This window comes from Sciurus vulgaris (genome assembly GCF_902686455.1).
Source record: "Sciurus vulgaris genome assembly, chromosome: 2".
NCBI classification, from domain to species: domain Eukaryota; kingdom Metazoa; phylum Chordata; class Mammalia; order Rodentia; family Sciuridae; genus Sciurus; species Sciurus vulgaris.
Window position 1 is genome coordinate 82,158,104 of NC_136462.1, and position 12,498 is coordinate 82,170,601.

The 12,498-nt window shown below is 35.7% G+C and overlaps 1 protein-coding gene across 1 annotated transcript; it reads left to right on the forward strand.

Annotated features, from left to right (window-relative positions):
• Positions 1–6,363: 6,363 nt before the first annotated feature.
• Positions 6,364–7,302, forward strand: LOC306653388 (olfactory receptor 4K3-like; the record flags this gene model as incomplete). The annotated part of the gene is made up of 1 exon (XM_079126394.1): positions 6,364–7,302. The coding sequence occupies one exon, from the start codon at positions 6,364–6,366 to the stop codon at positions 7,300–7,302; it is 939 nt and encodes a 312-aa protein (XP_078982520.1).
• Positions 7,303–12,498: the final 5,196 nt, after the last annotated feature.

Here is a 12,498-nt window from a genome sequence, read left to right on the forward strand (position 1 = left end):
CAGTGTAGAAAGAAAATCTCAGGCAATCTATTGAATTTCCTAAATTTAAGGAAATTAAATTTGTAAGATATAAATATTAAGAATCTAGCAGAGTTTTAGGACTATTGTTAGTTTAAAAAGTTATCGAAGAATATTGTACCTAGAAGAAGATGAAAATAATTTTGATGTAGTTCAAACCCCATAAAGAAGCAAAGTTCAATGTAATAATTTCAAGAGATAAAATTATACCCCCACCCTGCACACACACTCATTTTCAAATTCACTGAGTTCAAGATAAGAATCACCAAGGTCCTTTGAAGACACCTTTTATCCTATTGCCTCTTTTAGTTCCTCTTAAAATATCAGTCGCCCCTGGGAATGGCAGGGTGCAAGCAAAGAAGGTGTGACATTTCTTGAAAGCAAGCTGCATCTAGGACACGTCCTTTGATGTACCTCAGATAGTTTTGCTGAGTATGTGTGTGTTAATTTAGAAAGGAAGTTTCTGGAAATTTATTCTTTATTTTTGTTTCACAGAAAGTCCTTGTCTGTGCAATAAAATTTTTGCCAAAAAAAAAAAAAAAAAATTGGAAACTGTACTGCTGTAAGATGAAACTGAATGAACAGAGAGGGGAAATACTATTTAGTAAGCATTTATTGAAAAGTCATAAAAACTTTAGTGCCTTCCATATAGTTCTGATTTATCTCTACAGTACATTTTAGATTGAGTGGTCTCTATTTATAGATGAAGAAATGAAAATATAAAGTAGCTTTAGATCAAGGTCACAAGGTTAGCAAGTAAGAGTGAGATTTTAGACCAGGTATGACAAATTAAAATGCTATGGCTAGTCTACTAATATTCCAAACTATGGAATTAATATAAATATATACTAAATATTATAAAAATATTAAAAACTTAACAGCTGATAAAAAGCTATTATGATTTCTTACTGGCGAATTGTCCCCTAAGAAAATAAATATTCATCTGTGAGCAAATTTTTCTCTCAAACATAGTTGAAATCCTTTTTTCTATTAGCTGTCTTCTCTAACTTATTCCAACAGAACAGATCTAGAACTAGCTATTCAAAACTCACCCTGGAATGTTTGTATTGATAATAAATGAAGTTTAGTGATAGAGGACAAATTGTACAAGTAGCTCAGAGGGCGTAAATCTATCAAGTGCCAAGCCAGAACATTTTCTTTAGAAATTAACTCTATACAATGGAGTATCACATATTTTGTGAAATATGTGTGTGTGTGCATATGTGTGTATATATATATGTATATATAAAATATTACACATATATGCATATATATATGTACATATATATACACATATTATTATTACTCTTGTAAGTTAAATATTTCTAAATTCCACATATAAGATTATTCAGTGATCTCAATTTTTTTAAATATTAAAATGAAACAATATTATTAACTCCTCCCAAATAAAGGAAACTTAGAATCATATTACATAAGAAACAAATAGAAAAGCTTCAGAATTAATTAACCTAAAGTAGGGAATGTAGAACACATTAATGAAGGCGAGAGAACTATAATTAAGATCTTCTATCACAACGCATAGACAGTACTACAGAGGATTTGATCAGGAAGAAAGTCTGAATGACAAAAATCTCTGCAGCTCTGCCTGAGATGGAACACAGCGTGGAGAGTTCTGTGTCCCAGGACACTGTGGAAACCATGGTTATCTTGGTGGAGGGCAACCAAGAGGGTGCTGGAAGTGCCACCATACTGGGAGCTACCAGAAAAACAGCAGAGCAGATAGAAATATAATGGAGAGAACCACCCAAGAAGAGATTGTAGTCAACCCAGGCTCTGGAAACCTGTTTACATATGTTAGGTTGCACCTTCTCAAGAGTACTCAGAGAAGAACAAGGTATAGATGGCATGGATGGAGAGGAAAAAGGGGTGATCAAGAGAGGAAGAACTTGGGGGGTTGAAGCACATGTTCAACATGATCTACATGTTGTGTAGATCTTTTCAGGTTGCATACATATTTCAAAATGTATAAAAGTGCACATTATGAATATAGGCAAATTATTATATGGTCAATTGCACTAAAATAAAGACTGTTAAAAAAAGATTTCAGATGTCCTTAATATCTGTATTTTAAATTTCCTTTTATTTTATTTTATTTATTTTTTTTTTTTTTTGGCCCTAGGGATTGAACCCAGAGGTACTTTTCCACTGAGCTACACCTGCAGTCCTATTTACTTATTTATTTATTTATTTACTATGTTAAGGCAGGGTCTCACTAAGTTGGCTAGGGCCTCACTAAATTGCTAAGGTTGGCCTCAAACTTGCAATCCTCCTGCTTCAGCCTCCCAAGCTACTGGCATTACAAGCATGAGTCATCATGCCTGTAAAATTTCCTATTTAAAAAAAAAATCTAGAAATAATCTTGATAATTGACAACAAGTGCATAACTGTCAGGGTGTCAGGTAATCACAGATAATATTAAAACAAACCAGTCAACCAACCAAGAGCATCTACCTATTTAAGCGATGAAGAAATGCATAGATCTCCCCATCCTTATCAGGGTTTTTGTTGTAAGGTTATATATCATATAGGCATATGATTTGTCTTTAACCGAAATTAAAACTTTAATTGAATCTAATTATAATAGCCCAAGTTACAAATCACGTTTTCAGATGATATTTCTTTATTACTTATACACATAATGTTTGAATTTTAGTAAATTTTAAGGCACAGCTGATTTTCTCTGGTCCCTTTCCTGGACAGACCTCCCTTTGATTTTCATGAGACACACCACCACATTTCTTTTCCTTTTCCTTCTCTAGCTTCCATGTGAGAGGAAATATATGACCCTGGACCTGAGTTTGGCTTATTTCGCTTAACTTAATGTTCTCAAATTCCAACCATTTTCCTGCAAATGACATACTATCATTTTTCTTTATGGCAAAATAAAACTCCATTGTGTATATAGACCACATTTTCTTTTTCCATTCATCTGTTGACGGACACCTAGGCTGATCCCAAAGCTGATTTACATGAGGTTTTCTTGTCTTTTTGTTATGTTTTCCAGTATATGCAAAGGTTGATGTTACTCCTAACAAAGAGGTACTCAAGAGAAGTTTAAAGTAAAAAAAAAAAAAAAAAAAAAATCCTTAATTCTGTCCAATACTCAGAACAGGAAATTTCTCTCTAGGGACCTCTTTCCATGTTGAATATATGTCTGGCGGATGGAAAGCACTTCCACAGATACCATCTTCACACAACAACGGATGTCACCTCAAGTGTATTTCCAAAGAGCATACTGAAAGAAAATGTGAGCTTCCAGAACACTCATGTTGAGTAAGTCACTCCATGTTCTCTGTGACACTCAGAGATCATTTTGTAGCTATATCTATGTACTTATTCCACACACACCTATTAATCTTATAGTTGAAAATGGCTGGTTTAGCTTCTGATATTTTCATAAATACACAGCGTTTCCCCTTGTCTCCTATTCTTATTGGAATTTCTGTGGTTTACTTAACGACAATGCACACACGAGCATAATGCTCTGCCTCAGATTCTCTCACGTGTGTGTAGAGAGATCACAGTTCTTTTGACAAGCAGCTTCCAATTACTCTTGCTTAAATGGTTCACTGCACATAAATGAATAAAAATTTTATATTAGAGAAAGCATTATGTGCTAAGGTAAATTTTAGTGTAGCGATAGAAGTAAAATCCAATGCAAAATGGTATTCACACTGAAATAGTATTAAAACTTATAATCTGAGGAAAAAGGGAAACAGAACCAGGCACTAGGAGGAACTTGGAATTTCTGCCTGTGGACCTCACCCAGTGAATGTCTCAGGAAATCTATTAAGTTCTTTAAGGACAAGATTCTTCTTGTAAAATATAAATATTAAGAATCTCACAGAGTTTTAGGGTTATTATGGAAATTGATTTTTGTAGAAATATATCACATGTAGAAGAAGAACCAAAATTTGTTACTATATTTTGTTTATAATTAAATGTACAAATAATTCTGTACATTTATGAGGTATAATCTGTTGTCTTGATATATGTGTACAATGTGGAATGACTAAATCAAGGTAATTGACATGTCCATCGCCTCTCTTATCATTCATGTTGCAACATTTGACATTTGTATTTTAGTAGTTTTAAAACATATAATACACCACAGGACATGGTGGTGCACACCTGTAACATTCTTAGCAATTCAGGAGGCTGAGGCAAGAGGATTGTAAGTTAGAGACCAGTCTCAGCAACTTAGTGAGGCACTAAGCAACTTAGTGAGACCCCATCTCAAAACAAAATTAAAAGGGCTGGAGATGTGAATCAGTGGTTAAAGTGCTCTGGGATGAATTCCCAGTACCCACACCCACCCAAAAATATATATAATGCATTTTATTTAGAGATTATATAAATAATAATTTGCATAATATTTACATTATCATTTATATAATAATTTATAATGATTATAAATAAATAATCATATATTATGCATTTTAGTTATATTTTTATGTCATCATAAACCGTGGCATAGATCAAATCACCTAATTCCTCTTGACCAACTGAAGCTATACACTTTGCCCAATATCAGCCCTTGCCTTGGTATTCACCATTCTACTCTCTGTTTCTAAGTATTTAACAATTTAGATTCCACATTTAAGTGAGATTATATAGCATTTATCTTTCTGTGTCTGACTTACAAACCTGGAAAGCATTATATTGCTTTATTTTCTACCTCCCAAAAGAGCAATTTGTCTACTTTCCTTGACTTTACAATTTTAACAATTCTAGAATTATTAACCCTGTTTGTGAAAATTCTGAGTTAAAGATAAGAATTCCAAACTCTAACAAAATGCTCTATTGTCCCTTGTAGGTCCTCTTAAATTATTAATAAGCCCAGCTGGGCCAAAGCAAAAGTGAAAAAATGAAAAACGTGTTATGCCCCTGGAAAGTAAGAGGCATAGCAGGATGGACATGTCTGACATGTCCTATGCCTTGGCCCACCCCGTAGGTTTTCTAAGCATGTATGTGTTAATTTAGAGAAAATGAAAGTAGTAGTGTTTTGTTGGTGGTGGTGGTGGTGGTGATAGTTTTTGGTAACTGAAGATTCAACCCAGGGGTGCTTAACCACTGAGCCACATCCCCAGACCTTTTTTATATTTTATTTAGAGACAGGGTCTCGCCGAGTTGCTAAATGCCTAAGTTGCTGAGGCTGGCTCAGAACTCAGTATTTTTTAAAGGCATTTATAATAAATGCTTTAACAGAGGAATGTTCAGGGGTCCTCTGACAGGAACAAAGAGGGAACAATCTTCTTATGTCACATTTGTACTTGAATCACTCAATAGCATCACCAAGCCCTCAGGGTAAATTCAAAATCCTTTGTATCCTTGAGCCTTTCAACCTGACCACTCCCAACTTCCCACTGGCCTCCCACATCCTCCACTGGGGCCATTCCTAGTTTCCCTAAAGGTCTGTCTAGTGGCTTCACCTCTGACCCTGAGTGTTCTGTTCCTTTCCCTGGAATGTTCTCTCTGCAGTACTTGGCTAAAGCTTCCTCCCTGATCCCCCACTCACAAAGAAAGGCAATTGTATATATTTTGATGACAGAAAGTAATTGACTTTACATTAAATTTTTGCCCAAAAGCTTTGTTAAACATAATTCTCTACAAATTGTTTTATTCATTTAGCTGATTAAATAATATGCATTTAGTTATAGATTTTTTTAAATTAGTGATGAAGTATATAGTTGAGTTTGTATCCAAATGTTCATATCAGATATTTAATATATGACCTTTCATGTAGTTTATCTAAATAATTGAACAAACTTACATTTTAGAGTGATAAACTCATAATTAGTCTCATGATGTAGAACAGCTACAGAGAAACTATAATGTTACATGAAATCATTTTACTAAATTTCAATATTACTTTGCCATTGTCTTCCCAAGTACATGATCTAAACTTTTGCTATTTAGTATAAAGATTGCTGTTGTGGACCCACCTGGGTCCCTTTTACTGAACTGGTCCTTTTCACCAGTGAACAGGAGTTAATTTCCAGCAACACCTCAAGCATGTTTTAACTTTCCTCCTTGCTGTCCTTCTTTGCTCACTTCCTGCTAGTGAAAGAACACTCAGAATGAATTATATAACGATTCCATGTTATTCTCTTGAAAAGCCAATCACAGCTATCTTTCCTTTTGAGCATAATACCAAATATATTTAGCCCTGATTCTTCTTCCCGTTTATAGTTTTCCATTTCAGATACAGCTGCTAAATTTCAATGTAAACATCAAATTCTAAAAGTCAAGTTCCCTTTTTTATCCCAATAACTGACAATCTATCTGTCTTTCAAGGTTATTTCAGAGGACACACTGAATAAAATGGATGGAGGAAATCAGTCCTTAGTGTCAGAATTTTTGCTTCTGGGACTTTGCCACTCATGGGATATTCAGGTCTTGCTCTTCATGATATTATTTATGATTTACCTGATGACTGTATCTGGAAATATTTTTATCATGTTACTAATCATCAATGACAGCCATCTCCATTCCCCCATGTACTTCTTGTTAGCCAACTTGTCCTTTGTTGACATGTGGCTTTCCTCAGTCACGACTCCTAAGATGATCACGGGCCTTCTGAGGGAGAACCAGACCATTTGCTTTGGAGGCTGCATGTGCCAGATCCTCTTTGTGCATTTTGTTGGAGGAACTGAGATGGTAATACTGGTGGCAATGGCCTATGACCGCTATGTGGCCATCTGTAAACCCCTCCACTACACAACCATTATGAATCTACAAAAGTGCATTGGATTAGTAGTGATTGCTTGGATTGTTGGCTTTGTGCATGGCATGAGTCACCTAGTTGTGATTGCACAGCTGCCTTTCTGTGGCCCCAGAGAAATAGACAGCTTCTTCTGTGATATGCCACTGGTAGTCAAGCTAGCCTGCATGGATTCCTATAATCTGGACACTTTAATGAACATTGACTGTGGGTTTGTGGCTGTAACCTGCTTTATTCTGTTGCTGATATCCTACACACATATTCTTGTCACTGTTCACCAAAGCTCTAAGTCTGGTGCATCCAGGGCCCTTTCTACATGCACTGCCCACATCACAGTGGTGGTACTCTTCTTTGGGCCCTGCATCTTCATCTACGTGTGGCCAATCAGTGTTACGTGGCTGGATAAATTTCTTGCTGTATTTTACACTGCTATAACACCCCTTCTAAATCCTGCCATTTACTCATTGAGAAATAAAGAAATTAAAGATGCTATGAAGAGATTCAAAAGCTATTATATGGATTCCAAGGCTAATATTTAATGCCTAGAAGCATGTGAGTACTTCAAATTGACAATATATTGATTGTATAAAACAGGTTGAGAATTGTGGCATGTTCATTTTGTGTCTACATGTTATTAGTGCCTTCAGATATAAGAAAAAAGGCTATTTTAAATCAGAAAATTTCAACATTCATAAAGAAAGAAATGTAATACCATGAATTATTTTTCTAAAACCCCTTCTGTATGGGGGATATTAGTTTTCCTATGGCTTCAAAACTACATTAACAAAACTTGTGTAATGCAGTTGACATTGACTTATATCCAATCTGATGAGTTACATCTTCATGAAATTTTTTGAATTTTCTTTTAATCCCATTAGAAACATTGATACTTCTCCTCCAAATTTCACTTATCTCTTTACAAAAGGCAAAACATTACTATTTGTTCCTTAACAGAGATTCCCACCCATATATGAAGGGGGGCAAATGAGAAAGAATGAAATGAGTGGTAAAACACTAAGGAAAATGGTAGAGATTATTTACTTATTGGTTTAATTTTTATTGAATTAATGAAAAGCAAATAGAATATAATCTCTATATTCTCTAAATAATCTCTATATTCTATTTGCTTTTCATTAATTCAATAAAAATTAAACCAATAAATAAATAATGATACCTCCTGTAGTTATTAACCTCAAAGAATATTTTCACTTTGAATTATTAATCAGTTTTATAAACACCCTGAAATGTAATCTACCTGAAGCAAGGACCATGGCTTACCTAAGTTATCTCTTAAAACAGTAGTCATATTAGAGTGGAATGGACACTTAGCAAAATACTTTGATAAATCACATAGAAGCCAATATTTTCATTCATATGCCTATAAAATTTATCTCTCAAGGTCTGTATAAGTAAGTTCTTTTGACGTTTCAAAAATTTTCCTAAAAATTGCAGGTCATAAATAATATTTCTTTCCTTTTTTCCAGAATGAGAGAGTCAATGGATTGAAACTGATTTGTTTGAATTAATAATAAAAATGTCAAAATGAAAAGATAGCATATGAACAATTTTTATTTCTTTTATATTGGAGCTAGTTACAACAAATGACAGAATAAAAATAATGCAGATACCATCCTTTGCTGACTGATCTGTCGTTATTTTATATGTATTCTCTTCAGTGCTTTTAGTATGATGCTCAAGTTGTTAATCAGAAAATAAGACCCCAAAATAGGAACTAAATTTCTTGAAGGTAACACAGCTTTATTTTGCTTTATTTGAAGAATTCAGAGATGAATTTTACTTTCAAGAGTGTTTATTGTTTGACACTGAACAGTGAAATAGAAAATTTATTTTTTAACCAAGTATGTTAAAGCATAACTCATGCAAAGAATAAAGTACCAAAACATCTCTATTAATCTAAGAAATGAAACACTAATTATAGTAAATGATGTAATTTGCAATCTAGTTTTCTCAATCAATATTTATCGTGAAGAAAGTGAATCCCTCTCAAGCACATGCCTGGTCACCTATGGTCATAAAGAACTGGAGTCCCTCATTTGGTTGTCTCCATCTTAGACACAGCCTCAATTCACTTTCAAGGGACACTCTTTCAACCATTGCATTTTCATCATTGTATGTTCTAAGTTACCTTTTTTTTCCTACCCAGAATGCTTTCTCTCTTTATAACTCTGTAAGTCCTTGGAAGGTAAACTTGAGAGTTAAGCATTATTTGTATGGATTTCATGAAATGGTTATAAAAATTATAAACACAGATTATGCTATCCTGTAGCATACAAGGCATGACAAATTCCAAGTAGTAAATGTCCTCAACTCAGATGTTTTCATCATTTTTTTACCATGCAAGCAAGCCTAGTATATACATTTTAATCAAACAGGCAGATCTAATTAGCCGACTGTTTTCCATTAGAATCATCTATACAAATACTAATCTAGAGGACTTGTATATGAATGTTCCTAGGCAGAGCTTAAATTACCATAGCCAGTTTTCATTTTCAATTTAATGAAAATATTGTTTTCAACTCCAGTGGAAGTATACCTTTCTTAGGGACAGAGCCCTCCAATCCAATAGAGCCCAAAGTTAGGGGAAGGGAAGCAAATATTTTGTAAGTGGGCAGTAAGTTCACAATGAGAGGAACTTTTCCCACTTTCTCATCTTCATTCCCAAAACTTAGATATAAAGATCTTGTCTCCCATGAGAGTCATACAGGGCTCATCACTATGCCATTCAACATTCCAATAGACCAGCTGTTTATGGGTGATCATGTATGTGGTCAAACTAGTAAATTCATTGGACACATTGCTTCATGTGTGTGGCAGTCAAATAAAGTTTGCATAAATACCATGATGGCAAATAAGAAACTACTTAAACCAATGGATATTGGTACAAGCTGAGATATCACCATAGGAAGAATACACATATCTACAATAAATGTGCATTCTAGTGAGACAAAATTCTGCTTCCTCCCTGATGTAACTATTCTAATATCATCAACCTACCACTAGGATCTTCACAGACTACTGTGCCATATTAGTGGATGGGTACTAAAGTGCTGGTAGCCAGATTATGTATATGAGGTATGGCATGCAGGACCTCAAACCCTGGTCATCTCAAATGGGGACCCATTGAGAAAGCACTGGGAAAACTTTTTAAAAAAAGAGGCTAACATACAAAAAACTTGTGCTTTGTCTACCTCAGAAATCTTCCTCTGCAATGGACGCCTTCTAGCAAGCATTCAAATGGACACCTATATTTCGATAGTCTGTGCCCATTCTGAGAGATCTACTACCAACATTTTTTTCCTGGATTTGTCTTCAATATTTCTAATCTCTTTATTCTAAGTCCTGATCATCCAAATAAACTGTTATCAATTATTCATGAATCAATATAGGCCCATGTTTTGCTTTAATAGCCAAAGGGAATAACCAAATGTACTGTCACAATTTCTTCCCATGTGTATAATTTCTCCTTTGCACTGTCTTATTTGGCCACAGCCAAAATAAAAATGTTTGAGCATTTGCATTTATTGATTGGTGCTACAAGACTACAGACCTTCACTTCTAATTACTGCCAATATTTCATGCAAACATCATCTGCATATTCAAGCAAAATTTTTATTTTCAGTCTACTAGTTATAAGGAGCATCCCACATACATACCTGTGTAACAGGGTTAAAAAAAAGCCATCTGGCAGGAGTGGGTGTTGAAGTTGTAGCACCAAAAGTTCATGTAATCCCTTTGTGCCCCAGACCTGCTAAATTTGACCTCTCATATGCCATTTCTACTTGATGACAATGTGCTATTTTGCATTTCAACTTATGGATTACATAGTAAGATACTATCCAACAGATGGTGACATTTAGAACTCAAGACACTTTATTGATATCTCTGACACCAACTGTTTAGATGTGTTTAAGGCCCCCAAAATAGTACCTCCTTTTGCCTGATCACTCATTCTATCAGAATGTTATGATCCAGATATGAGGTATCCCCCAAAAGCTTATGTGTGAGACAATACAATAAGGTTCAGGGATGAAGAGGTTGGATTATAAGAGCTTTAACCCAATCAATGGATTGCTGATGTATTAACAGGATGATAACTATTGGCAGGTAAGTTGTGGCTGGAGGAAGTTGGTCACTGGGAGCATGTCTTGGGGTTTTATATTTGGTTCCTGGTCAGTGTAACTGCCTCTCTCTCTGCTTCCTGTCATGAGAAATAGAAAATCCCAGTAATTAATTTTAGAAATATAGTATTTAGCTTTAAATGTAAAATGATTTGGGATGTAAGAAATGCAGCTGTAGGGGACACCAGCTTGAAAGTTACAAGCAGTTAACACCGGAGTGTAAAAATTCATAGCATCTTGACAAACAGGAGATAAAAAGGAAGCTGCCCCTCCCCCCTCCTCCACAAGCTCCCAACCTGACCCAACAGAGATAAACTGTGTATGTGCCAAAAGGCACTCAACCAGAGCAGACTCTCCCACCACAAGGGAACAAATAGAGGTGGAGCCAACTAATTTAATGTACAGAACCAGGTAGAAGAATGCTCCTGAGATTGGAAAGAACCCAGAAATTCTGGAAGTTTACATGCATGTGCTAGCATGATATTGTCAAATATATATTTGTAATAATGGTAATCTTCATGCTTTGAATATAACCTTTGTTGCTCTGCCACTGAGGCTTATTTTGGAATGGATATGTAATTTTTTTCTTCTCCCTCTCCCTGTCCCTAACCTGGGGGAGGGGGGCAACAGGAGTATATTTCTTCCCCATCCTAGGTGGAGTTATCTGTCCTTGAACACATGCCCACCACAAGAATGAAATAATTCAGACATAAGGCATCGAGCCAGAAAGTGTAAGAATTGGCTATCTTTTAAATTAAGAAGTGAACAAAAACCCCCAGGGTACACCTGTAATATTGAAAGAATGGACATTTTTTTAAGCTGTCTGTTTTATCTCAACTCTCTAAGGTCTCCCTCCCAGTGATGGGAACAAAGCCCTTAAAGCTGTTCCAGGAAACAGCCCCAAACAGAGAGTAAATTGAGCAAGACAGTGCTCAGACAGTTAAGATACACAGGATATAAGATTACCAGAAACTGTTGACGAGAATCTACGCCCTGTTGTAAAACATTGTGAAACATGTTGTATGTTATCAGCAAACCCAGACCCCTTTGGAATTTCCCGGCGACTTTGTTCCCCTTTTCCCCTTCCGTGTGCGACCCCTCCCGATGTGTGGTTTCTGCCTTTATAAACTTGTAAGATTTTCTGCTAGGGACTCAACTCTTCGCCTCCTGCGTAAGTCACGAGTTCGGTCCTAGCGCGCTGGAATAAAAGCCTCTTGCTTTTATTCCATCAAGTGACGCCTCCTGCGGTTGATTGGGGTTGCCGTCAATCTGTGGGACAGAGTTAGGGTCTCCTTTTTGGGGGTCTTACAATATAGCCTTTGAATCACCTCTTTGAAAATCCTCTGCTCCCCATGGTGGCCAGGATCACAGCCTCTGGGACAGGTGTCACCCTTTTTTCTACTTTGCTAACAAAGCAATAACTCTTTCCTTTTTTCCTTTTTCTCAAAACCTGTCTTCATAATTGAATTGGTATTGGAGACAAGGATCATTGTAACACATTCAGTCTTTGATCCACCTCCTAACATAAGCTCCTAAAACCCTTGGACTTTTTGGAAAGACAAAAGGGTCTCCCCCCCCCCCCCCAATGGGGTTTGG